The 24,275-nt window shown below is 45.1% G+C and overlaps 2 protein-coding genes, 1 long non-coding RNA gene and 1 pseudogene across 3 annotated transcripts; all 4 read left to right on the top strand.

The window, feature by feature from the left end:
- Nucleotides 1–924: 924 nt before the first annotated feature.
- LOC127780921 (uncharacterized) lies at nt 925–4,217 on the top strand. Its single transcript, XR_008018846.1, has 4 exons — nt 925–1,464; nt 3,286–3,333; nt 3,583–3,628; nt 4,045–4,217. It is a non-coding gene; the product is annotated as an uncharacterized LOC127780921 (long non-coding RNA).
- A 1,617-nt stretch (nt 4,218–5,834) lies between these two features.
- LOC127778294 (protein BZR1 homolog 1) lies at nt 5,835–7,335 on the top strand. Its single transcript, XM_052304874.1, has 2 exons — nt 5,835–6,321; nt 6,451–7,335. Exons 1-2 carry the CDS (start codon nt 6,082–6,084, stop codon nt 7,117–7,119), a joined length of 909 nt encoding a protein of 302 aa, XP_052160834.1. The 5' UTR covers nt 5,835–6,081; the 3' UTR covers nt 7,120–7,335.
- Nucleotides 7,336–10,580: 3,245 nt separating this feature from the next.
- LOC127780617 (uncharacterized) lies at nt 10,581–11,907 on the top strand (annotated as a pseudogene).
- A 1,049-nt stretch (nt 11,908–12,956) lies between these two features.
- Nucleotides 12,957–14,026, top strand: LOC127780721 (uncharacterized). Its single transcript, XM_052307679.1, has 2 exons — nt 12,957–13,346; nt 13,471–14,026. Exons 1-2 carry the CDS (start codon nt 13,172–13,174, stop codon nt 13,737–13,739), a joined length of 444 nt encoding a protein of 147 aa, XP_052163639.1. The 5' UTR covers nt 12,957–13,171; the 3' UTR covers nt 13,740–14,026.
- Nucleotides 14,027–24,275: the final 10,249 nt, after the last annotated feature.

Raw genomic sequence — 24,275 nt, 5'->3', positions numbered from 1 at the left:
GCAAACAGCTAAACTGCTAGCTGCAGCTGCCTACCTATGTGGGTGTGTGGCCAACTAAATTAGTTAGAGTAATTTATGGGCAGAACAAATGGTGGCTCAATTACTGGCTACTGCTGTTTTCGTGTGAGTGTGATGTCAATTGGTAAGGTGCACTGGTGTCACTCATGGTAGAACAGAATTGGTGTTAGCTGACACCACAGCTAACACACTGGATCCGCCCCTGAGTATTGATCAACTTTCTTATACATACATACATAGATATATTTGCTGGTTGCTGAATATTTTTGCTTGGATTGAGTTGCCTGTTGGACTAACCTGGCAAGATTAGTGAATATAACACCTAATTACAAAGGAATAAAGTGAACTGATAATATTTGTAATAGTCGGTAGACAAATTTGCACATAATTTGATCAGCATTTGCATGTTCATGTTTTTATACAGGGGAAGGGAATCTCGCCCTCCCGGTGGTTTTGTTAATTATATCAAAAGCCCATCAAACTTTGTACAACATGTGTTAGACGGGAACCAATCGCAGCCAATCAATGTTGACGATGCTGAAAGTGAAGGTGCCACTAGGACTGAGAAGCGCTTGGCATGGACTAAGGATGAAGACTTGAGATTGGTAAGTAACTTGTTCTTTATTTGCTAATGGATAAATGTCAATAGCATTACTAGTAACAATAACACACTTTTGTTAAAATTGTAGGTCAGCGCTTGGCTGAACAACTCAAATGATCCAATAGAATCAAATTACAAGAAGAATGAACAATATTGGGGGGATGTTGCTGCTGTTTATAACAGCACTACCCCAAAAAACCGGATTAGACAAGTTAAGCAAGTCAAGGATCATTTTGGTAAAATCAAGAAAAAGGTCGGCAATTTTTGTTGTGCTTGGAAGGAGGCTAATTCGTTATATGCTAGTGGGGAGTCTAAACTTGACCTGATGGACAAGGCATCGAAGATATATGATGATGACTTCAAGGATGGGCCATTTATGTTTATGCATTGTTGGAATGAACTAAAAAACCAACCGAAATGGCATGCATATTTGGACCAGCTTGACAAGTCTAAAAAAAGGAAGCTAGATATCAATGATGTCATTCCCCTTGATGATGATGAAGATATCCCACGACCAATTGGAGCCAAGGCAGCTAAGATGCAGCGGAGTAGCAAAGGAAAAGGCAAGATGCAAGACTGCAAATTTGAGTTAGAAGATGACATCCGCAAATTTATGGATGCACATGAAGCAGCCAAGGAAGGGCAAAGTGAAATGTTAGAGACTCAAAGACGTGTTTCTAGTGAGAATCTTGAAGCTAAGAGGCTTACTCGTCAAACAGCTATGATTGAAACCTATCGGGAGTTAATGAACAAAGACACAAGGGAGATGCCTGATGATGTGAGGTCTGAGTTTCTGTTCATGCTGCAATGCATGAGAGAAGAGATATTCACAAAAAACAAGTGAGGTATGCATCTTTATATGTTATTTTTAGTAGTAAATCATGCATATTTTCAGCAGTTCAGCAGGAATTTCTCCATATTAAAATGCAGTCAAATGGATTTAATTTGAACTAGTCCAAAAAACCATGTAGTCAATCCAATTTTCTATGCAATATTAATAGCAGCCAACCCAAATTAATAGCTAGTCCCCTATTTCATGCTGATTAACAGCAGTCACTCCAAATAACCATGCAGTCACTGCAAAGTTTCATGCTGATTGCAGCTGGTCCAAATAACCATGCAGTCAACACAAAATTTTTATTGCAATCAATCTAACTGCAATCAGTCTAACACATCCATCTATATATACCATTATCTTCTATTCTGAAACTATCAAACCAATCCATCCTATTCTGAAACTACCATGTCAGACTCATCCTCAAACGCATCCTCTTACTCAGATGACCTAGACCCATCCAAAATTCTTGAGAAATACATTTCTGATCAGAATGCCCTAGATTCCTTTGCTACTAGAATCATAGAGAAGATCAAGACTAAGTTTGCAGCCGGGCTCCTCAAGCGCCAAAGTGGATCAAGGAAGACCATTGCAAGGGATCATGGAGAAGGTCACCGACGTTTGGTGGCTGATTACTTTGCAGATCATCCACTCTACCCTGAGAGAATGTTTCGCACACGATTTCGTATGCGAAAGCATCTCTTTTTACGTATTATGGAAGCCCTAGGTCAGTGGTCTCCTTACTTTACCCAAAGAGAAGATTGCTCTGGTCGCACAGGCCTTTCTCCACTTCAAAAATGCACAGCTGCGATCCGTATGTTAGCATATGGCACTCCTGCTGATGCCTTAGATGAGTACTTACTAATTGGTAAGAGCACTGCCTTAGAGTGCTTGGACACTTTTGCACAAGGGGTGATTGAGGTCTTTGGAGGGCAGTATTTGCGACGCCCTACAAGTGATGATATAGAGCACATACTGCAGGTTAATGAGTCTCGTGGCTTTCCGGGTATGCTAGGGAGTATTGATTGCATGCATTGGAGGTGGGAGAGTTGTCGGAGAGCTTGGAGGGGGCAATTCACCCGTGGTGACTATAAAGTCCCAACAATTATCCTTGAAGCGGTTGCTTCTCATGATCTTTGGATTTGGCATGCATTCTTTGGTGTCGCTGGTTCTAACAACGACATCAATGTGCTGAATCAATCTCCTTTGTTCCTTGAACAAGTGAGAGGGGAAGCTCCTCGGGTTCATTTTTTCGTCAATGGGAATGAGTACAACAATGGGTACTATCTTGCTGATGGTATATACCCAGAATGGGCAGTCTTCATGAAGACTATATCACTTCCACAAATAGAGAAGCACAAGTTATTTGCTGAACGTCAAGAAGGGGCAAGGAAAGACGTGGAGCGGGCTTTTGGGGTATTGCAAGCCCGTTTCAACATTGTGCGCCGTCCAGCAAAGAAGTGGAAACGAAAGAGTGTTGGGAGAATCATGCTAACTTGTGTGATTCTCCACAATATGATTGTTGAAGATGAGAGAGAGGATGCGATATGTGACCTTAACCTCAATAGAGTTCCTAGGACATCAATAGTTCTGCCTCCTGAAGTAACTACCGGTGATAACCCATGTTTTACCGATGTGCTACGTAGGAAATCTGCTATTCGTGCTCGTTCAGTGCATACCCAGCTAAAAAAAGATTTAATTGAGCACATTTGGAATCGGTTTGGAAATATGCAACGTACATAATCATGGTAGGCTAATAAGCATATCATCACTTTATTTTTTTTGTCATATATAGAGCATTTTAATTTACCTTTGTATCTGTTTTTTTCAGGATCACTTGTGCTCTGTTGTCTACTGAATGATGATGCACTTCTTTCAGGTAACCATCCTAAACTCATAGAAAAGGGGTCAAACAATCCAATGATATGTTTTAAAACCTGAGAACTATGATCCAAACAAGTAGCTTTCTTACTTTGTCCACTTCCTGAATCATCTAAAGTTCTGTGCATCATTGCCCCAAGCAACAAATTGTTGTGGTTTGGACTATTTATTTCCAATGTCTATGCTCCAAGCATTTCCTTTAACTTTCTTGTTTGAGCATCTTGATTTATTCAACTCTATATTTCAGGTGGATGCTATGTCCTAGATGCTGATTTTGGTTGTATTATTTGCAGGTATGCATTTATAAATGTTGATTTTATACGTTGTGCACCGAATCAAATTCTTAGCAATTCATCACTTCTTCCATCAAATTAGTAGTACTGGATTATCATATATAATGGCGACCTGAACAACCATAGCGTGTCATTGTTGCAAGAATTTGTCGTACATTCGAATTGTAGCTGTGTAGATCATTCACTTGTTCATACAAAGTTATTGCTATGTTGCACAATAGAGTTATTAATTTCACAAATACCTTACTGGAATTAGCAAAACAGTATTACCATGACAAAAAAAAAAGACCAACATATTAACTTCCTAGAATTAGAAGTACACTTGTATTTATTTTTACATATATAATCTTATATTCTGCCACTTGTATTTATTTTTACATATATAATCTTATATTCTGTTCAATTATTCCCTACAGAGATGGCAGTTATTAGAGTCGTTGGCGGCAATAGAGCAAGATGGCAGTTGTTCAATGGAGACCAAGAACTTTTATCTCATTTTAGTTGTCCTTTTGTTAAATGTGACGTTGTCAGTATTCCTGCAAATTTGGCCAGTGTGGATATTTAGTCTTTAATTAGATCAAGAACTTTCATCCAAGTGTGACTTGTTTTCAGTATTCTTTTTGTTAAATGTTATGACTTTTGAATATCTGTAACTGTTTGGTTTATTGTCTGAAACCATTTTCCTGAGTTAGTATTGATCATGTTGCGTGCATTTGTTGGTGCACCAAAATAGCCACAAAGATAGATGTTACTACTGATCACAACAGTTGTTGTATCCATGCAATATTTAATGTTTGTATGCTTTAACCAAGGCAGCTTATAGCTAGCTTGTTGTATGAGTTGGCTCCTTAAGTTAGCTCTACCTTAACATGACAAAATTTTGGAGCTTGCTGCTAGCTGTACTATTGACCTTGCTCTAATGGTCCCGTCTGCAGCCTAAGAGCAAGGATAATAACGTAGCCAGCAGCCGGCTGAAAGCCACTGCCATGTCATTTAGCCATGCTCTAAAAGCTCACATGTATAATGGGTTGGCTATAAGCTAACTGATACATTACCTAATTGAAACATCTAAGCAATAATATATGCATGTGCAAAGCATCTGTTGTGGAGCAGGCGCCGGCTCAATCGCCAGCAACGGGCTGGGAGCGAGCGTTTCGCCTCGGGTATGGCGCTCCGAGCCAGCGACTCGCGACTCGCCCATTTCCTTCTCTTTCTTGGTTTCTCACTTCTCCACGTTGGATTCGGATAATGTAGCTGTTGATTTTGCCAGCTGACTGTACATTACTATACTTGCTCTAATTACCCCCTCACTATCGCTCGCACGATTTTTATTACCGCCACGGACGGCGTGGCATAAATAAGTGGGGGCTTATAGCGTGTACAGTACGTGAGTTCTCCTGCTACGTAGCAGTAGATCATGAGATTTAGCACCGTCCAGTCAAAGCAAACCAAACGCAGAGCTTTGAATCGTGGCTACACTGATGATCACTGTCACCTGGGCGACCTCCTGAGCCCCCCCTGCCGACCCTGTCTCCACACCCATTCGAGTATAGTATAATCGGATTAAGCCCCGTGACTAATTAAATCGCACACGTATATTGCACTAACGTCCAACACATTGTTGCGGAGCTCCAGGCGCAAGATGAACTTCCACGCCGTGTGCCGCTGAACGCTACGAGTACTAAACCGTAGCTGGTACTATCGTATCAGCCGGGAACGAGAGCGTCATTTCATCCGTTAACTCCCTCCAACGCCGCACTGAAACACAGGCGTATAAAACTACTGCGCCACTAGTAGTAAAAATAATTCTACTCCACACTGTCCACAATTACTGCGAGCCCGCAACGCACCAAAAGCCCCTACGCGCCACTCGCAGTTTAGCACGACTACGAGATGAGAGCACGTAGCATCTACGAGCACATGCCACGCATGCACCACAGTCCACAGTGCTACGTACTACTCCCACCTCACCCACCCGACGCACGCAGCGGCACAGAGCCAGCCAGCCACCCACAACACACACATCACACTGGCCGTCCTCCTCAAAAGCCGCGCCCTGCCTGGCAAGGCGGAGGAAAACGTGGGTCCGAAGGTGGGGACGCCACCACCACCAGTAGAATCTAGCCAATCCAGTTGCAATAAAGTATGCCCCTCCCGTACCCTCCTCGTGAGCTCGCCCACTGCGTCCCCACCACCCATACACACCGAAGCCCCACGAGAGGGAAAGCACGCTACTGCTACTCGTCACCGCAGCGCACGCCACTAGACTAGCTAGAGCTAGCTGGCTACGCTACTCTACTCTCCCCCTCCCTCTCATTAGTCAATACTGTAGCTGTAGTAGTGGTAGCACCCAACACCTCGCCATTAAAGAAACTTGAGCTCGCCAAGTGGAGAAAGGAGAGGTGGAGGAGAGGAGGGGAGGGGAGGGGAGGTGAGGGACGGAGCTGGTGGGTATGACGTCCGGGGCGGCGGCCGCGGCGGCGGCGGCGGGGAGGACGCCGACGTGGAAGGAGAGGGAGAACAACAAGAGGCGGGAGCGGCGGCGGCGTGCCATCGCCGCCAAGATCTTCACGGGGCTCCGGGCGCTCGGGAACTACAACCTCCCCAAGCACTGCGACAACAACGAGGTGCTCAAGGCGCTCTGCCGCGAGGCCGGCTGGGTCGTCGAGGACGACGGCACCACCTACCGCAAGGTCAGTTCATGCTTGCCCGTCTCGATCTGGTCTGGTCGTGTTGCTGTCCATTTCTTGGATCTTGGATGTGTAGATCTGGCCGGAGCTGAGCTGAGCTCGTGTTTCTTGTTTTTTTTTTGGTCGTTGCAGGGATGTAAGCCGCCGCCATCGTCGGCTGGGGGAGCGTCGGTGGGGATGAGCCCCTGCTCGTCAACGCAGCTGCTGAGCGCGCCGTCGTCGTCGTTCCCGAGCCCGGTGCCGTCGTACCACGCGAGCCCGGCGTCGTCGAGCTTCCCGAGCCCCAGCCGGATCGACAACCCGAGCGCCTCCTGCCTCCTCCCGTTCCTCCGGGGGCTCCCCAACCTCCCGCCGCTCCGCGTCTCCAGCAGCGCGCCCGTCACGCCGCCGCTCTCGTCGCCGACGGCGTCGCGGCCGCCCAAGATCAGGAAGCCGGACTGGGACGTCGACCCGTTCCGGCACCCCTTCTTCGCGGTCTCCGCGCCGGCGAGCCCCACCCGCGGCCGCCGCCTCGAGCACCCGGACACGATACCGGAGTGCGACGAGTCCGACGTCTCCACGGTGGACTCCGGCCGGTGGATCAGCTTCCAGATGGCCACGACGGCGCCGACGTCGCCCACCTACAACCTCGTCAACCCGGGCGCCTCCACCTCCAACTCCATGGAGATAGAAGGGACGGCCGGCCGAGGCGGCGCGGAGTTCGAGTTCGACAAGGGGAGGGTGACGCCATGGGAGGGCGAGAGGATCCACGAGGTCGCCGCCGAGGAGCTCGAGCTCACGCTCGGCGTCGGCGCGAAATGACGGCCATTATTGCCGAGCAAAAAAGATGGTTCCTTTCGTGGACCTCGAGCACCAGCTGATCATGGTTGTTGTTAGATCAGTACTGGTCAATGTGTATGATCATGACTACGCATCGATGCTGCGATTTGGGCGATTTCATTCTAGCCTTAGGTTAATCTTGTTGTTCAATTCATTCTTCCTGGACTTGGGAAAAAGGAAGCAGGGAAAAATTTTTCATCACGGCTGATTTTATTCACGGCTTCACTGTTCATCTCTGTGTTTCTTCTTCCCGTACCTGTCATGTGCATCTCCACAAAATGTGTGACATCTTAGCTTGTGAGTAGAGTGAGGTAAAAAAATGCGGGGGGAGATGATGTTCAACTTTATGGCATGATCGCTTTGACGTACCGTTAAACCAGTACAGTGAGCTCCCGGTTTACTGTCTCTTTTAACTTATTTTCGCTTACTTTTGCTTTCTTTACAGTTTAGTGCTACGTAGAAATGTACGACGGCCAATGGGACTATACGAGCAAATTCAGAACGAATCCATCAGATTCGCCACCGTCACTCCAACGCAAACAATGGCATGTCTGCCGCAAGCACGGGCATTTTGTCCGCTTGCATATCAATATTCACTGGCTGGGAACAAGCCTTGCAGGTAGTTCGTCTTTTATCTTGAAGGGACAAATTTTGATCTAACTTATCCATTATCTGCTGCACTACTACTAATTAGACTGGCCAGTATTACTGCAGGCTGTGGATGGTTATTGGAATACCAATTAGGGACAGGAGGTATTGCACCAAGCACTCTTGCATGCTTGATGTGGCCGTGGGGATTGGAGGTGCCGAGGGAGGGGTATCTCCAAATAGTGCCATTGTACAGTGGCGCAATGGGCACACACGGTCGCACGGACGGCCGCTTTCTAGGGGCTAAAGCTGGTCACCTCAAATCAGATCCCATCCACTGCGCCTAGTGTTTTTTTCTCTTTCTGCGACGCCATGCGCTTCGGTATGGACTCGTGGTTGCTCGTTTCGTATCTACAGTGACCATATGTGGCAGACATAATTGGCTCGGGCTAGTACACATCTGTAATAGCGGACAGGGCCACGGATACACACACGGTCTAGCTAACCAAAGATCAAATGGCCCAATGATTTTTCGATATAAAAACGGCTCGCGACTGCCTAAAATGGCACGTTCTGTAGTATATCGTAGTACACCATACGCGTCCGAGTCCACGGAACCCCAACCAATCTACTACACCGTGGTTTGTGCGGTGTCCGCGCGTGTGTGACAGGGCACCCACCCGGGTGTGCGCATGCGTGCGCGCAGGGAGACGAGACGGGGACGGGGAGCTCGACGCATGGGACCCTATACCCCATGTCGACTTGTCCCGGCGATGCTAAGCCATCGCGCGCAGCCAGCTTGCAGCACGCCGCACGCACCGAACGGTGCGGCGCGCGCGCAGCGGCGCAGGACCATTTTCTCGGGGATACTATTTGGCAACGCGTACTACTACGTGCAACGTACCGACCGTGTTCAACTCGCCGCTCGTGCGTCGGCGGCGACGACCCACCCGCCTGCGGTTGGGAGCGGCTGTTGGAGACAAAAATACCGGCTTGGAGTGTAGCAGCAACGTACGCGGCGCGTAACGACCGGCGACTAGTTTAGGTCCCTTTCTTGGTGCGTTGTCTATTCGGTTTGTTTGTGTTTTTGCAGCCTTGATCCATATACGATTCGAGTACACAATCATCAGCCAATTACAGCCCTAAAGATTCCGATTTCCTCCGTTTTTTGAATTTTTTTTAGGCTAATCCGTTGTTTGACACGTCGCCTTAACAATTTTTATACTCCTTTCGCTCGTTGATGTGACCGGCTTCAGTTGATTATCCGGTTGATGGCTCCGCCGGCTGTTTCGTGTATCCCTCTTGTAGCCGGTTGATGCGCATCTTGTTCCTGGTTTGGGTAGAGTGTTTTTTTTTTGTTGCAAAGGGGCCCTTGTGTTCTTACATAATAGCGTGAAACCCTTTTAACACGCTGAGATTGTGAGTGGTTATTTATGTACAACTCCTTCGATTTCTTACAAATATAATGTGAAAAAGATAAAATTCCGTTTTATAGTACAATCCGGTGTGATCAGCAGGCTAGCAAGAGGGTAGCTAGTTGATTGTGCGGTACACGAAAACATGCGAGTGTATGTATTCAAGATTTAGAGTGTGAATGTAAATGAAGTATAGATTGATAGGGAGAGAGATATATATTGAGCGAATGATTCATCTTTTTTATAATAAAATGTATTCCACTATTCCAACCTTTGCGAGTTACAACTAATTGTCAAAAAGTTGTAGTTCAAAATGACTACAAATTATAAAACACAGTTAAATGGGAAAAATATAATTAACTGGAACACCAACCTAGGAACAAAGCTAGCATCCTGTTGCTAAACCTGTAAAATCTGAATATAGTTCTCACTACTACAGAAAAAAAATTGACGAGAGCCACTATAAGTTACAGGCGGACCGTAAGACCATAACTGGTTGCGCATGTAAAAATTAGCATGTATTTTCGCATTCGGCTCATTAAAAACTCACATAAAAAAAATCAATTTTCACGAGTGGGTCTCTTAATGGCTAGGGTCTAGGCTGGTGACTGGCTATGGTTTGGGGATGAATCGGAGAACTAGGGTTTCGATTTTTGAATTTTTGATATTTTTATTTTTGCATGCATGAAAAAATCGTTATGTTCGCAAACCTTTTTGGGCAGACAGGCAGTCCAAACGCATGGAAAAGGAGGTTTTTGGCTGCGACGACGTACACTGAGGGATGAAAAACCGTACATGATCAGTGAAAAATTGTACTCCCTCCGAATTTTAATGTATAACGCCGTTGACTTTTTGATCAACGTTTGACCATTTGTTTTATTTAAAATTTTTGTGCAAATATGAAAATATTTATGTCATGCTTAAAGAACATTTGATGACAAATCAAGTCATAATAAAATAAACGATAATTACATAAATTTTTTGAATAAGACGAATGGTTAAACGTTGAACAAAAAGTCAACGGCGTCATACATTAAAATATTGAGGTAGTATATCTTTTTAAGTAGATTAGGTTAGATTAGATATCAGTAATATTTGAAATCAGTATACCACTGTTCTCTTTTCACGATTGCAACAAATTTCTGTCATGATCCCGTTTACCACTCATGAGCTTTCAATTATTTGGGCCAAACACTACATCATCAGGCCTTTCAGCTCACCAGGCGCAGTGGCCGGCAATCCTCCGGCGGCCCATATGCTTCCAGGCCGCCAGGGCGTGGCGCTGTGGGAGGGTGCCACCTAGGGGCGCCACGGCCATTGCCTGGAAGCGGGAGAACACTTTGCCGGGAGTAGGAAAGCCGTGTCCGTGAGGTACTCGGATACGCGAGTATCTATATATTCAGATTGAGCCGCGGCGGCAGAAGGCAACGCGCCTTCGAATCCCTAACCCCTCAAGTTCGCTGTCTTGACTCTGCTATCGAAACCCGCATAGCTTTCGCCTTTCGGATTCGAGGGCGAGGCGCGCGCAGGGAACGCGATCGATCGTAGCCATGGCCGCCGCCGGAGAGGAGAAACCGTTGCCGGCGGAGGAAATCCAGGGGATCAACGACGAGGCGGAGCCGCATCCCCCGAGTCGTAACAAAGACTTCCTCCACAACGAGGAGTTCCAGCGTGTGATGCGCGACGTCGTCGTCGGCCCGGATTACGTTCCCGGAGGTACGTGACCGCTCTTCGATTGCCCCCTCCTCTTTGCCATGTGAGAACCATCATCCGGCCGGTCCGCGTAATTGGCGAATTAGTCTGGCTAATCCTTTGCGAATCCGGCCGGTCTTGTGCAGGATATGCGTTGAGGATTCTCACAGACCCAGCTACTGCGTTCGAAGAGCTCCTAGAGTACTACCGTAAGGCCGGTCTGATTGAAGGTGATGTACCCTTTTCCCGTCTTACTCTCTCTGTCTCTTTATTTTTCATCCCCGGAGTTTAATGCTGAGTCCTTGCTTCTTCTTCTTCTTCTTCTTTTCTTAATTCCCCAGGCCAAGTCTGAAAGCGTTATAACATCTTCGAGGAGGTGGAGGGGTTGGATAACTCGCAGTATGAGATAAAGATGGAGGAAGAGCCGACGAAAGTGGAAGAGGCCGTTCGCTGCCGAGGCAGAGACGCGACCCCTGATTGCCCCAATGAGGTGAAGAAACGGCGCTTGATGGACTCAGATCGCGAAGCGGTGCCATGCAACCTCCCTCAGGAGTGCCTCAGCAACTCTTGGTATGCTGCCGTTTGAGCTGTATTAACTCGATAACTGATGATTTGTTATCGATGATTGTGACTTCTGTTAGCATCCACAGATAATATTTTGGTATATGCGTCTATTCCCTATCGTATGATTATATTTCCAAAACAATTTCTTTCTATACTTACCTATGTTCCAGACTGACCCATAATTTGTACTCTGTTTACAACTGTGGTTTATTGGGTTCTTGTGTGGAGTAAACTGATTTCTAGTTCACAAATCACAACGACATTACTAACTATTTTTAATCCAATGCCATTGGCCAGTTATTGTGAAGCTTAATTTGAAATGTAAACTTAATTTTAAGCTTGTGAGGATGAGTGAAACCAAGATACGTGGAGTGAACTTTCTGCTTGTTTGAAGTTGTTGGGTTGGGCAGGTGACAAATCACAATGTAAGTGTCGGGCGATTCCTAAGTATTTGTCCTTTGCATGCACTGAAATGAGATCATTGGTAGAGTGAGCTGATGTGACTATCTGGTCTCGTGGCTTAATTATCAGTAACTCAATAATAGACTTACAAATTTAGTACAAACCAGGAAGATGAACACAAATTGTGTAGATTGTATTGCGTGACTTAATTTTTCATGTTTAATGTCCTGAGCAAGTTGTGTCAGTTACTCCTACCTTTGCTCCGCTGTTAGTTTTTGAGTAAGTCACACTAGGTAGTAGCCGTTGTTTATTTTTCTGATCAGTGAGCATCTGACAACAAAATACAGTCAATCATTATTTCTTTGGTTAGCTTCTCCTGTGCTTTTTTGTTCGAGATGTAAACTTTTATGATCATTTAGGAGCTCTGGACAGTAATTTCGATATTGTGTTTAACTTCACTACATTTACATATAGGCAGTACATTTACAGCTAGCCCCCTACAACAACGAAGAGTGGTAAAAGAATTGTAATTTGCCCCTTCGTGTTACGTACCACCCTAAAACCCACAAAATCTCCAAATTCCTCGCCTCCCTCATCGCTATTCCGTACTTCACCACCACCCACCGCTCCCTCATCGCTACCCCGTACTTCACCGCCTGAGTCACTAACCCAAGCCATCGGGGGAGAAGGCGAGGGATTTTATGGGTTTCAGGGTGGTACTGTAGCGTGAAGGGTAAATTGTAATTCTTCCACAACTCTTCACTGCGGAGGGGCTAGCTATAAGTGTGTTGCCTACGTGGAATGCCACATCGGCCACATCGACGGTCAGCTCTAGTCAAATGAGGTTTGGACCGGCTATGGTTCATTAAACCAAGATGGTGGATCTAGATGTGTAATTTTTAAATTTACGGGCCTAAGTGACACCGGCTCTCAAATTTAAGGAACGGCCATGTATTTTACTTTAAAAAAATCTGTCATGATCCCGTTTACCACTCTTGAGCTGTCAATTATTTGGGCCAAACACTACATTATGAGGTCTTTCAGCCCACCAGGCATAAAATGCCCACCACCACCAGGCCCAGCGAACGGCAATCCTCCGGTGGCCCATGCTTCCGGGCCGCCAGGGCGTGGCGCTGTGGCAGCGTGGCCATTGCCCATTGGCTGTTCCCCCTATGGCCTGGAAGCGGGAGAACACTTTGCCGAGAGTAGGAAAGCCGTGTCCGTGAGCTACTCGGATACGAGCCGCGGCAGAAGGCAACGCGGCTTCGAAGCCCTAACCCCCCAAATTCGCTGTCTTGACTCTGCTATCGAAACCCGCGTAGCTTTCGGATTCGAGGGCGAGGCGCGCGCAGGGAACGCGATCGATCGTAGCCATGGCCGCCGCCGGAGAGGAGAAACCGTTGCCGGCGGAGGAAATCCAGGGGATCAACGACGAGGCGGAGCCGCATCCCCCGAGGCGTAAGCGTAACGACGACTTACTCCAGGACGAGGAGTTCCAGCGTGTGGTGCGCGACATCGTCATCGGCCCGGATAACGTTCCCGGCGGAGGTACGTGATTGCCCCCTCCTCTTTGCCATGTGAGAACTATATATCATCCGGCCATTCCGGCCGGTCCGCGTAATTGGCGAATTAGTCTGGCTAATCCTTTGCGAATCCGGCCGGTCTTGTGCAGGACATGCGTTGAGGATTATCAGAGACCCTGCTACTGCGTTCGAAGAGCTCCTAGAGTGCTACCGCAAGGCCGGCCTGCTAGAAGGTCAAGTCTGGAAGCGTTGTAACATCTTCAAGGGGTTGGAGGGGTTGGATAACTTGCAGGATGAGGTGAAGATGGAGGAGACAGTGAAAGAGGAGGAGGAGGAGGCGACAGGTTGCCGAGGCAGAGACGCGAGCCCTGATCGTCCCGATGAGCTGGCGAAGAAACGACGCTTGGATGGGCCTTGAGCTGGATTATGGATGCAACCTGCCATTTGAGCTGAGCTGTATTTAGTAACACTGTCAATTTTTACAACAGTAGAGAGATTCATTCAGTAACTAGTGATTGTTCTGCGTGATAACGACCGCAGTTACCATCCATAGATAATACTAGTATAGCTAGCAATACTGGTGAGCCACAATCAGCAGTAACCCATGTTCCAAATTGACCCTTAATTTGTAACTTCGTTTACTGAAGACTGAGGTTTAGTTGAATAGTTGATGTCATAGCTGGTCTTGTGGCCTATCGAACCTTGTGTGTGTTTTGTTTTCTTTAATGAAAGCGGGAGGGGTGTGGCCTTCTCTTTGGGAAAAAAAAAGGGTCTTGTGGCTCACTAGCTCTCTAGTATTCTAGTAGTTACAAATTTATAAATCAGGATGATGAGCACAGCACATTGCTGCATAGGTTTCATCCTATTTGAATTACTTTGGAGTATTGGGGATGGTTGGTTCACTTGAGAACAGGGATATTCCAGGTAATAGGCTACAATTTGTGTCTATTGCGTGACATAAATTTTCATGTTGAATTAAATTTCGTGCCATGAGAAAATTGTGGCAGTTACTCCTACTTAGAGCAGGTACAATAGCAGGCTATTAGCCAGCTATAAACATATTTTAATGAGATAAACGATGAGAGAGAAGAATAGCGGGCTACAGATTTGTAGCCAACCGTAGCACGGACTCCAAGACGCAATGTGTGTATGACAGGTGGGACCATATATTAATAGTATAGTAAGCTACTATTGTATGAATTGGCTATTAGATCGGCTATAGATGAATTGGAGCTAGTAGTGGGCTATACTATTGAACTTGCTCTTAGGCTGTGTTCGCACATAGGTGTTTCCATCCTGAATAGTGATTACGGAAAACGGAGCGGTCTATTAGCGCGTGATTAATTAAGTATTAGCTATTTGTTTTTCAAAAATGGATTAATTTGATTTTTTAAGCAACTTTCGTATATAAACTTTTTGCAAAAAACATACCGTTTAGCAGTTTGAAATGCGTGCGCGCGGAAAACAAGGGAGAGGGGTTGGGAAGAGGGGATACCGAAGAGAGCCTTAGCTTTCTTGCTAGCCTTTGGGTAAATCGAGTTTTAAGGCCCCGTTTGGCATAGCTCTAACTCCCAACTCCAACTTACCTGGAGCCGGAGCTATGCCAAACGGTTCATATCCTCCGTTTTTAGGAGTGGAGTTAGCAGAGCTACTCCTGAAAAATGAACTATGGGGGTGGAGCTGGGTTTTTGCTGCTTCATAGCTCTACTCAATCTAAGACTCACTACCCTCTAATTTTTTAGTGTATTTACGCAAAAATGCCATTGAACTACCCCTTCCTACTCCTCTCCTCTTGTTCTCTCTCCTCTCTATCTTCCTCCCTAACCTCCTCCCGACAGCCACTTCATCTTTCCTCCCAACCTCCTTCTGACGGCCGCCCGTGTCGGCGCCTGCGGCGGCAGCATACGGTGGCGGGGGTGGCGGCGCGTCGGCGCACGGTCAGCAGTCGACGCGCGGCATCGGCATGCGGCTACGTCGACAGTGGCAGCGTCATAAGGCGGCGCGGGTCGGCGATGGGCGTGCGGCGGCACGTGGGAGTAGCATCGGCGGCGGCAGCGGAGGGCAACGCGCGCGTGCTGAGCAGTGGCGTTGGTAGCGCGAGCTGAGCGGCGTCGGCAAGGCGATGCTAACGAGGTGTTGGATGAAATGCCAACAAGGGATGTGGTGGAGTGGAGCTAACCAATATAGTCAAACACTTTTATATCCACTTTAGCTGCTATAGGAGCTACTTCCTCCGTTTCATATTATAAGACTTTCTAGCATTGCCCACATTTATACATATGTTAATGAATCTAGACATATATATGTACCTAGATTCATTAATATCTATATAAATGTGGGCAATGCTAGAAAGTCTTATAACCTGAAACGAAGGTAGTAGCTCTCACTGGAGTTGAAGTTTAGAGTTAGGAGTTGGAGTTTGGAGTCCTACCAAACAGGGCCATAATTTCACGTCATATCAAATATAATTTCGCATATCAAATACACAAGCTGCGTGGTGACTAAGGTGCTAAGGGCAGCAGGCCCATTTGGCTCAGGTGGAGACCGGCTGAGGAGCTGTTCCAGACTTGCAGTTGGGGGCTGGGCAGATGGCCCAGCCGGCCCAGTGAGGAGACGTGCAAAGCTGGCCCATCTATAAGCTAGCACGTGCGCGAGGAAAATTGGATATGAATTTTTGCGCGAGGACGATAAGAAAATCGGAGATATCCTTTTTTTTTTTAATCTCGGACGAATATTTTTTTACGGACGAAAATTTCTAGCCATCTAGGTCAAGCCGTCAACTCCCGTGTCGTCTCCCTTCCTTCCGAGTTCGCCCACCCCTTACGCCGCCGATCTATCTCGCAAGCAGGCCGCGACGCCGGCCGTCGTCCCGCTGCGCCATATCCATCCTGGTAAGCAATCCCATCCGTTATGCACATCCTCCCTCTCTCATTCATCTCTCTCTGACACCCACTTAACCCTAGTGTACCAAATCCCAAGTTAGACTGGACCCAGGTCCCAGGTTAGATCCGCCTGCTGATATTTAATTAATCAATCTAAGAAAGACATATCGATGGTGCTGACGAGTTAATTCTATTTGCTGTTCTATTTGAATTATGTCGGTCTAGTTAACTACTACAGTTAATTCCTCACGCTTTGCTGCAGGATATATGTAGATGAATACATACTATACGTTATAAAAATAGTAGATGTATATGTTTAAAAAGTGTGAAAAAAATATGAAGATAATGATTTGATATTGTTTACCTATCGAGTTCTAAAAATATAACAAAATTATAAATGATATTTCAAATATTTTAAATAATAATTGCTAGTGGATGATGGTGATAATGTGACACACTGTCATATTAAGTCTTAGGAGCTAGTGGACATCGATCATATAGTAAGATAGGACTGATGTCTCAAGTAGAAGATCGGTACGCATACTCTACTGGAGATAGAGATGCAACCGATCTGGTATATCTTTCTTGTATCATTGGAATGCTATCTTCACTGAGTGAGACCAGTCTCATGGGAGATTTTTTATTTCTGTAGTGGCGACTGGAGCGTACTTCGTTGGGTAGCTTTGTCATCACAATTTTTTCCACCTAGTACTTGATAAAATCAATTCGCCTAATGTACAACCTGACTAGAGGGATCAAGATAGGATCCCCCTAGCTTTTTTTTTTTAATTTTCGATTAAACTAAATGACTAGTGAAAGAATCTTAAAGCAAGTCTTTTTTTTACTAGCAAAAATACATGTCCGCTGCAATAGGTGAATATAATTTTCATGATTGATAAAAACTCGGCCAATTCAAATGATAAAACGGAACAAGATAAACAAAACAATGAAAAACAAAGTTAGAAATCATATAGCATTGAATCCAGTTGCGCTCGCTTCATGCGTCATCATACGAAAAATCCCTTATATACACCTTTTAATAGCCTCACAAATCGATCGGGCGGCTAATCCATAAATTGATGCATGGGTATTTGCTATAGATTGCTAAAGAGATATTATCATCGACCAAAGATTGAAATTTTGATCATTCAATTTGTGAAAGGTTTTTTTTACTGTAGATTGGGCATTTGCAAAGTAACATCGTACCTACCTTAAACAACGATAATTTCAAAAGGAAAGTATTTATGAGAGATATTGGGAAGAGAAAAAAAAGAGGAAAAAAAGAAAAAGAGGATAATGGAGAGAAGATCAGAAGAAGAGGGACATGATCAGGATGATTTTTCGATGATTGGAAGAAAACGGAGATCAGAAGAAGAGGGAGAGGATCAGGATGATTGGAAGAAAAATAAAGCGAAAAAATGAAGAGAAAAAAGGTACTGATTGGGAGAGGAGCGCAAGCGGAGCGGCACTATGGTGTGGGTCGGTTGGGCTAGGCTAGGAGGAGGATATATAATAGTTATTCACGTTAAACTGGATACAGGCAATGCATCAAACGGCTGATAGAAATATCTTTAATTTTTATAAAGATAAAGATTTGATGGTAAACATCTATTATTGTTTCTCTTTTTTTTTTTGTTGTTTGTGGCTTTCGTCTTGTTATTTTTCTATTATGTAAATGTTTAGCATTGTTTCTCTCTTTTTTTCGCTTACTCACTATAGTAGCGTCTGTATATATGAATTTTTTTCTATGAGAATAGTAATGCGAACATCCAACATCAGTGTGAAAAAAAATGCATCTGTGCAATGTTCAATGGATGTCATGTGTGTTCTTACCAAGGGGACCTTTTAGCTATATCAAATATTGAAGCACATTGCTAAATTATTATTTTTTACTATGTTTTGGTTCAAATGGCCCTACACTTCATAATGATTCACTTCAACGCGCGAGATCTTACAACGTGAAAATCTTAGAGAGTAAATGGTATTGTTGGTACACAATAACACAAAAACTTATCAAGTGGGTGGTAATTTTGTACATAATCTTGCAAACGATAGTTTTGGTTCACGAATTCGTCTGATGCGTGTTGTTTAAGACTTCAGCTCATGCCCAGATTATTATTATTGTTTTTTTTACCATGCAATGGTTATTAATTAATCGATCTCTCTGTAAGGCATGCTGATGGAGCATGGTTAATTCTAATTTTCTGTTTGATTTGAATCAGATTGGTCTAACTGTTTGCACATTTTTGATGCCTCGAGTTTGTGATCGGACGGCGCTCTCGGGAGGTAGAGTCACCGCCGAGCTGTCATGTCTTTCTTGCTTCGGTGGGGGATGCTATCTTCACCGAGTAAGATCATGGGGGCTTCTTACTTGTGTAGTGGCATCTGGGATTGTACTTCGTAAGATCACTTTGTCATCACATTAACTTTTATCACTTAGTGCTTGATACTATCAATTCACCTAATGCACGACCTGACCGAAGGGCGACAGGTTACGTCTACTCTTTTTGATTTTTGACGAAATGAATGACTTGTGAAAGAATCTTAAAGCGTCAGCCTGTTTTATTGGATGGTAAACCTCTAGTATTGTTTATCTCCATTTTTTTAAGGCTTCTGTCTTGTTATTCGATTATAAACATCTAAAATATTTGTTTCTCCATTTTTTTTGGTTGTTGGCTTACTTGCTTGTCCGTATATATGGAATTTGTTTTCTGTAATGCATCCATGATCCATCCAATGCCATTGAGAAAAGATATTGCGTATGTCCAATGTTGTTCTTTGGATGGATATTACCAAGTAGATATTACTCAAGAATGGAAAGGCACTTGGGCAATTGGGCTTGGGACAGTCTATGAGTGCTGGGGTAGATCAGGGGCTAAGGGCATCTGCCTCAGGTTATTGGACGGTGTTCCAACAACATCCAAAGCATGATGTTGTTATTAACAACATCCACATCTGGATGCCCTGAAACATATACATAGCACCCATCCCACATTTACAAATTACTTCCTCCATAAGAAAGTATGTGATATGTACTTTTAAAAATAAAAAGGTATAAATCTTTTGACCAACAATTAGTTAGATTACAAATACACTTACCAACAATTAATCAGATTATTAACATATCTAGATGCCCTCGCTCTGCCTCCCATCCCACCTGCCATCGCGCGCTCCCCCCTCAAGTTGCGTTGCCCCGCACAACCGCTCAGTTCGTTGATGCCTTCTTCCTCTTGGACCCTCCGCCACACTGTTGAGTCACATGATCTGGATTGGAACGTCCTCTATCTCCGCAAAGCAATAAAGGCCATGGCTGCCAACCTACTAGCCTTGTGGCACCCCAAGTAACATTGTTTGTCTTCCTCGGCTCAAATGAGGCGAGCAAAGGAGAGGAGCACTGTTTGGGTGATAGTTTTGGTGATGGAACAATAGCAACGTGATATGGCGGGACACATCTCATGGTGCGGCTCGCCAAGGAAGGCCACTCCTAGTTCAGGGAACAATGGAAAAGCGGAGAACAGCGTGGCGAAGCTTGAGATCTGGCATTGGAAAGTATCTTTACCCAGTCTTTTTACAGCATAGCTCTAGCAAGCAATGGCGTGTATGTCAACCATGGACCAGAAGTCCCTGAACTAGTCGGGGATTTCGAAGCCATTGGTAGAGAAGAGCGCAACGACGAGCCTACCGCTGCTGTGAAACAGCAACTTCGGAGACGTCGGGACAAGAATCAGGCAACACCAGGGCATCCTTTGGCTTGGTTTGCCATCGAGCACCTGGCGTGCGTGGTGAAACAACGCCTCCGGCCTCTCTCCGCGGCCGCTCTGGCGTGACCTCAAGCGTGCACAAAGAGTACAACTCGGGAGGTGGAGATAGATGAATAAAGGGGAGTTGGGGAGAGAGGAGGAAGAAGAAGAGGAGGGGTGAGGATAACATGTGGGGCCCATGTGGGCCTCACCATTTTTAAAATATTTTTTGTGTAACTGACATGTGGGCCCATAATTTTTATTATCTTCCAAATCAGATTGCCATTTAAGCTCCACGTCATTGTCACGTCATATGAAGACCGAGTCAAATTAATCACATAGGCGTCACGTCACCGAAAACCGTTGTCCATACCGTCATGGGACCTGTATTGCATTGGTTTTGACTGTTGAGGGACCCGTTGTATCTGGTTTTCGGTTGAGGGACGAACATCGGATTCGTTGACAAGTTAAAGGACCTCAGATGAACTTATTCCTAGGTGCGCCGATTGAGTTGGAGGGATGGAGGCCTTGTCAGAAGCCCACGTACGTATGCCGCGCCGGGCCAGGGGCGAAATGGGCCTGGCCTGGCAGAATCGCGTGGTGGTGTGTTGGTCCAGGTTGATCCGGAATTCTCTTTGGTCACGAGTATGAGTTGGATTTTTCACATTCTGATCGTTTTAGAAAACTTATTCTACAAATAGATCCTAAAAACTTATTCTTGAAATGACGCGACTCCAACATCATTAGTGTCAGGCAAATTTTGCTATAGGACATCGCGACTTCGTGGTTTTAGCTATGAGACACCGCACGAAGTCACTTTTAAGGGAAGACACTCTCAAAATGTGATTATTTGCTAATGGACACCGCAGACAATAAAAAATAATTGCTGGTTCAATAGGAGAGAAAAACAATGTAAAAGGTCAAAAATGCCCCCGGGCCCACTTGTCATATTCTTTACCCACAACTAACTCCCTCTCGCACTCCGGCCATAGCACCACGTCCGGTCGTCGCAGGCGACCACCCCGAACCTTCCTCCTTGCCTCATCTACCCCCACCGGCGACGTCGTCCTCACCCCACGCATGGCCACGAGCGACGAGCTCGGCGCTGGGATGGAGACTGGAGACATCACCTCTGCAAGGAGACAGGAGTCAGAAGAGCGAGAGAAAGAGAGAGAGAGAGAGAGAGAGAGAGAGAGGGAGGGAGGGAGGGAGGGAGGGAGGGAGGGAGCGCACGCCGACGGCGCTAACCTGTGACCCCGAGTAGCCTCCGCCACTGCCCGTTGCCATCCAGCCGCCAGTGCCGTCCAACGCCCTCCTCGGCGCTGCTCGTCACCGCCGCATCCTCCCAGCGCTTTGCCATTGACGCAGAGCCGCGGAGCTCGAGGGGGCGGCAGACTCGTCAGCATAGCCCACCTCCTCCAACACCCTTGTCGGCGCCACCCGTCCCCGCACGCCGCCGCCCACACCCATCCCCACGCACCGCCGTCTTCCGCGTGTCCCTACGCGCTACCGCCCATCGCCCGCGCGCCGGCGTCTTCCGTGTGTCCCCGCGCGCTGCCGCCCACGCCCGTCCCCATGCGCCGCGACACCTTAGTAGCCAACCCCGTCGTGTTCTTGACTGCTTCCCTCACTGGGAAGAGTGAAAGGAGGGAGAGAGAGGAAGAGAAAGAGAAAGAGAAAGGAGGGGCAATTTGGTCAAACCATGTAAAAAAGTGGGCCCCTCTCGCTTAGTCAGCACAAAAATATTAATTTAATGGATAGAGTATCCCCTGGCAAATAACCACATTTTGAGAGTGTCTTCCCTCAAAAGTGACTTCATGCAGTGTCCTACAGCTAAAACCACGAAGTCGCGATGTCCTGTAGCAAAATTTGCCTTAGTGCCATGGTCCAACATGACAACGCTAATGACGTTAGCGCTGTCCCCTCTGCCTCTCCGCTAGAAGCTAAGTTACCAATGAACAAGAATGGTGTTGAGGATTACAATATTATGCTATAAATTTGATCAAACTTAAAAAAAAAGTTAAGAGAAAAATTAAATGACTTATACTATAAAATAAGGGAGTATAAGCTAACAGTTATATAAGAAATCCAAAATAAACTCGTACATATAATGATACCTTCAGACTTGTATATATACCACGTAACTGCGCCGCCATATATTATCAAATTTGTCATCTACTAGAAAAGATGCCCGTGCATTGCAATGGGTAGAGCCAATTTAATTTGTACATATGTGTAGTGGATAAATAATCACGCCCATTATTTCGTTTATCATGTGCCTATCCAAATTACTTGTTACCAAATAAAAGACTATTTATGTGCAAATCTCTTATATACATGTTATTAGCGACGCAAAGTAAATGCTGTAAAATAAAGTATGATAAAAAAAGTCATTCCGCCAAGAAGAAATTACTACCGGGTTCGTTTTTTCATTATAGAATCGGAACCAAAATGTCGAAATCAAAATTAATTTCTAAAATTTAAAATTTGGCTTAGAAATAAGCATAAGCCAAACAATGAGGCCTTCAAACACGAGCTTGATTTGTCGTTAACCTTTATCTCAAGTCGGGCAGGAATTGATGACAAACGGAATCAACAACTTCGATCGTCCTTTATTTTGATTAGCATGTTCTTTTCGAAAGTTGTTGACGAAAAACACGAGGCCTGGGAGATCTGCTTAATTCCAATGCAGGTCCAAAACTCGCATTCGGGTATGCTAGCGTGCCAGTTGATTTGATCCTGCAATCAACAAGAAATAAAGACAAAGAAACCGTGGTTAAATCCATAAACGATAGCCGATCGGCTAGGTGCTGATGACATATCATTTATCTTTGAGCCGATGTCATATATGCATCGATCGACAAGCATTAATAAATAAAACAGAACTAAATCTACTCGATCGGCTGTAGATATTAACGATATATAATCCTTATATCGATATATACTTAAATCAAGTGATTGAGATAGATCGGTCGCCATGCCGAGACAGTATAAATCACTTAGATCGAAATATATATTAATAATGAGATTATATATGTTCATAGCATAGCCGATCAAATAGATCTAGCATGTATCGGCTAATACTCCGATACTGCTCTATACTAAGATATCAAAGCAAATAGAATATATCAAACAAAAGCCTAATATACTTAAATGCAACAAGATCTTAACATAAAGAGCGGATTCAACATATCAATGAAGCATATAAAACAAATATAGTTAAACTAGGTAAGATCGGCTGAAATCCCGATACTACCCTAATCGGCAACCAAGAAGCAAGCTAGAGATTGAGACTCTAATCACGACTCATAAGATCAAACTCAACTGATGCAGCTATAAGTATGAAAAGAAAGACAATATCTAGACAATTAAGCCATTGGAAGTTTCATAGAGTGGTGGATATCATATATAATCTAAGCCAATATTGATATTTAACCTAATCGGCTGCCCTCTATTAATAGACGTTAGCCGATTGTAGATTAAATAGCGATATTGTCAGAGATTATATAAGATATATGATAGCTCGACGAATTACATAAACAAGATTAGAGTATCATAAAGATGGAAGCACTAATCCCGAGAACGCAAGCCGTCATAACAAGTTTTACCTCTTGTTGAAAATCGAAACCGATGCAGCTCAACCCGAAAGCAAGAACTCGTCGAAATAAAACTAAAGCAAAAAGGGTGGTGATGCGCCGAGATTGTATTGAACGTGTGTTAAATTGATTACATAGGGCTTGGGGTCTATTTATACCTGAGAATTACACAACATATCCATATCGGACACGACTCTTATCCCTAACAAACTCTAAGATACCATAAGCCTTTGTGGCAGACTTTTGCCCAAACATATCTCTAAGGAAATTACATCAAATATCCTAATTAATAGATACAATTGCCTTCTCAGGACTCTATCCGTGCATGGCAATCATCTTGAAGCATATCAACTCAACCCGATGTCGTACACCAAGTCATATTGTCGGAATCGGCTGTATTACCCAACCCAGTCTGACTTGGACTTAGCCGATCCCGATCGTAACCGATTTGGACCCCAGCCGATTCTTACTCTGTTTCCGCGACGATCTTCATCTTTGATTCCGCTTCGATCTAGTCTTCTTCTCCGATACTGATATTACCAAATTTGGTCGTTAACAAAAGTATAACTGATTCTTATGGATTAATGTAACTAGGGGTGAAAACGGTACCGAAACTTTCCGGATTCCGGGCCTGTTTTCAGAAACGGAATCAGCCGGTCAGAGTTTTTTCAGAATTTCTTGGAAATAGAATTGAATATGATATTAGCAGTTTACGTTGGAACTCGGAATAGGTCGT

The sequence above is a fragment of the Oryza glaberrima genome, chromosome 7, assembly GCF_000147395.1.
Source record: "Oryza glaberrima chromosome 7, OglaRS2, whole genome shotgun sequence".
NCBI lineage: Eukaryota > Viridiplantae > Streptophyta > Magnoliopsida > Poales > Poaceae > Oryza > Oryza glaberrima.
Note: the sequence above shows the minus strand (reverse complement) of the source record. Positions and strands in the feature narration are given on the sequence as shown.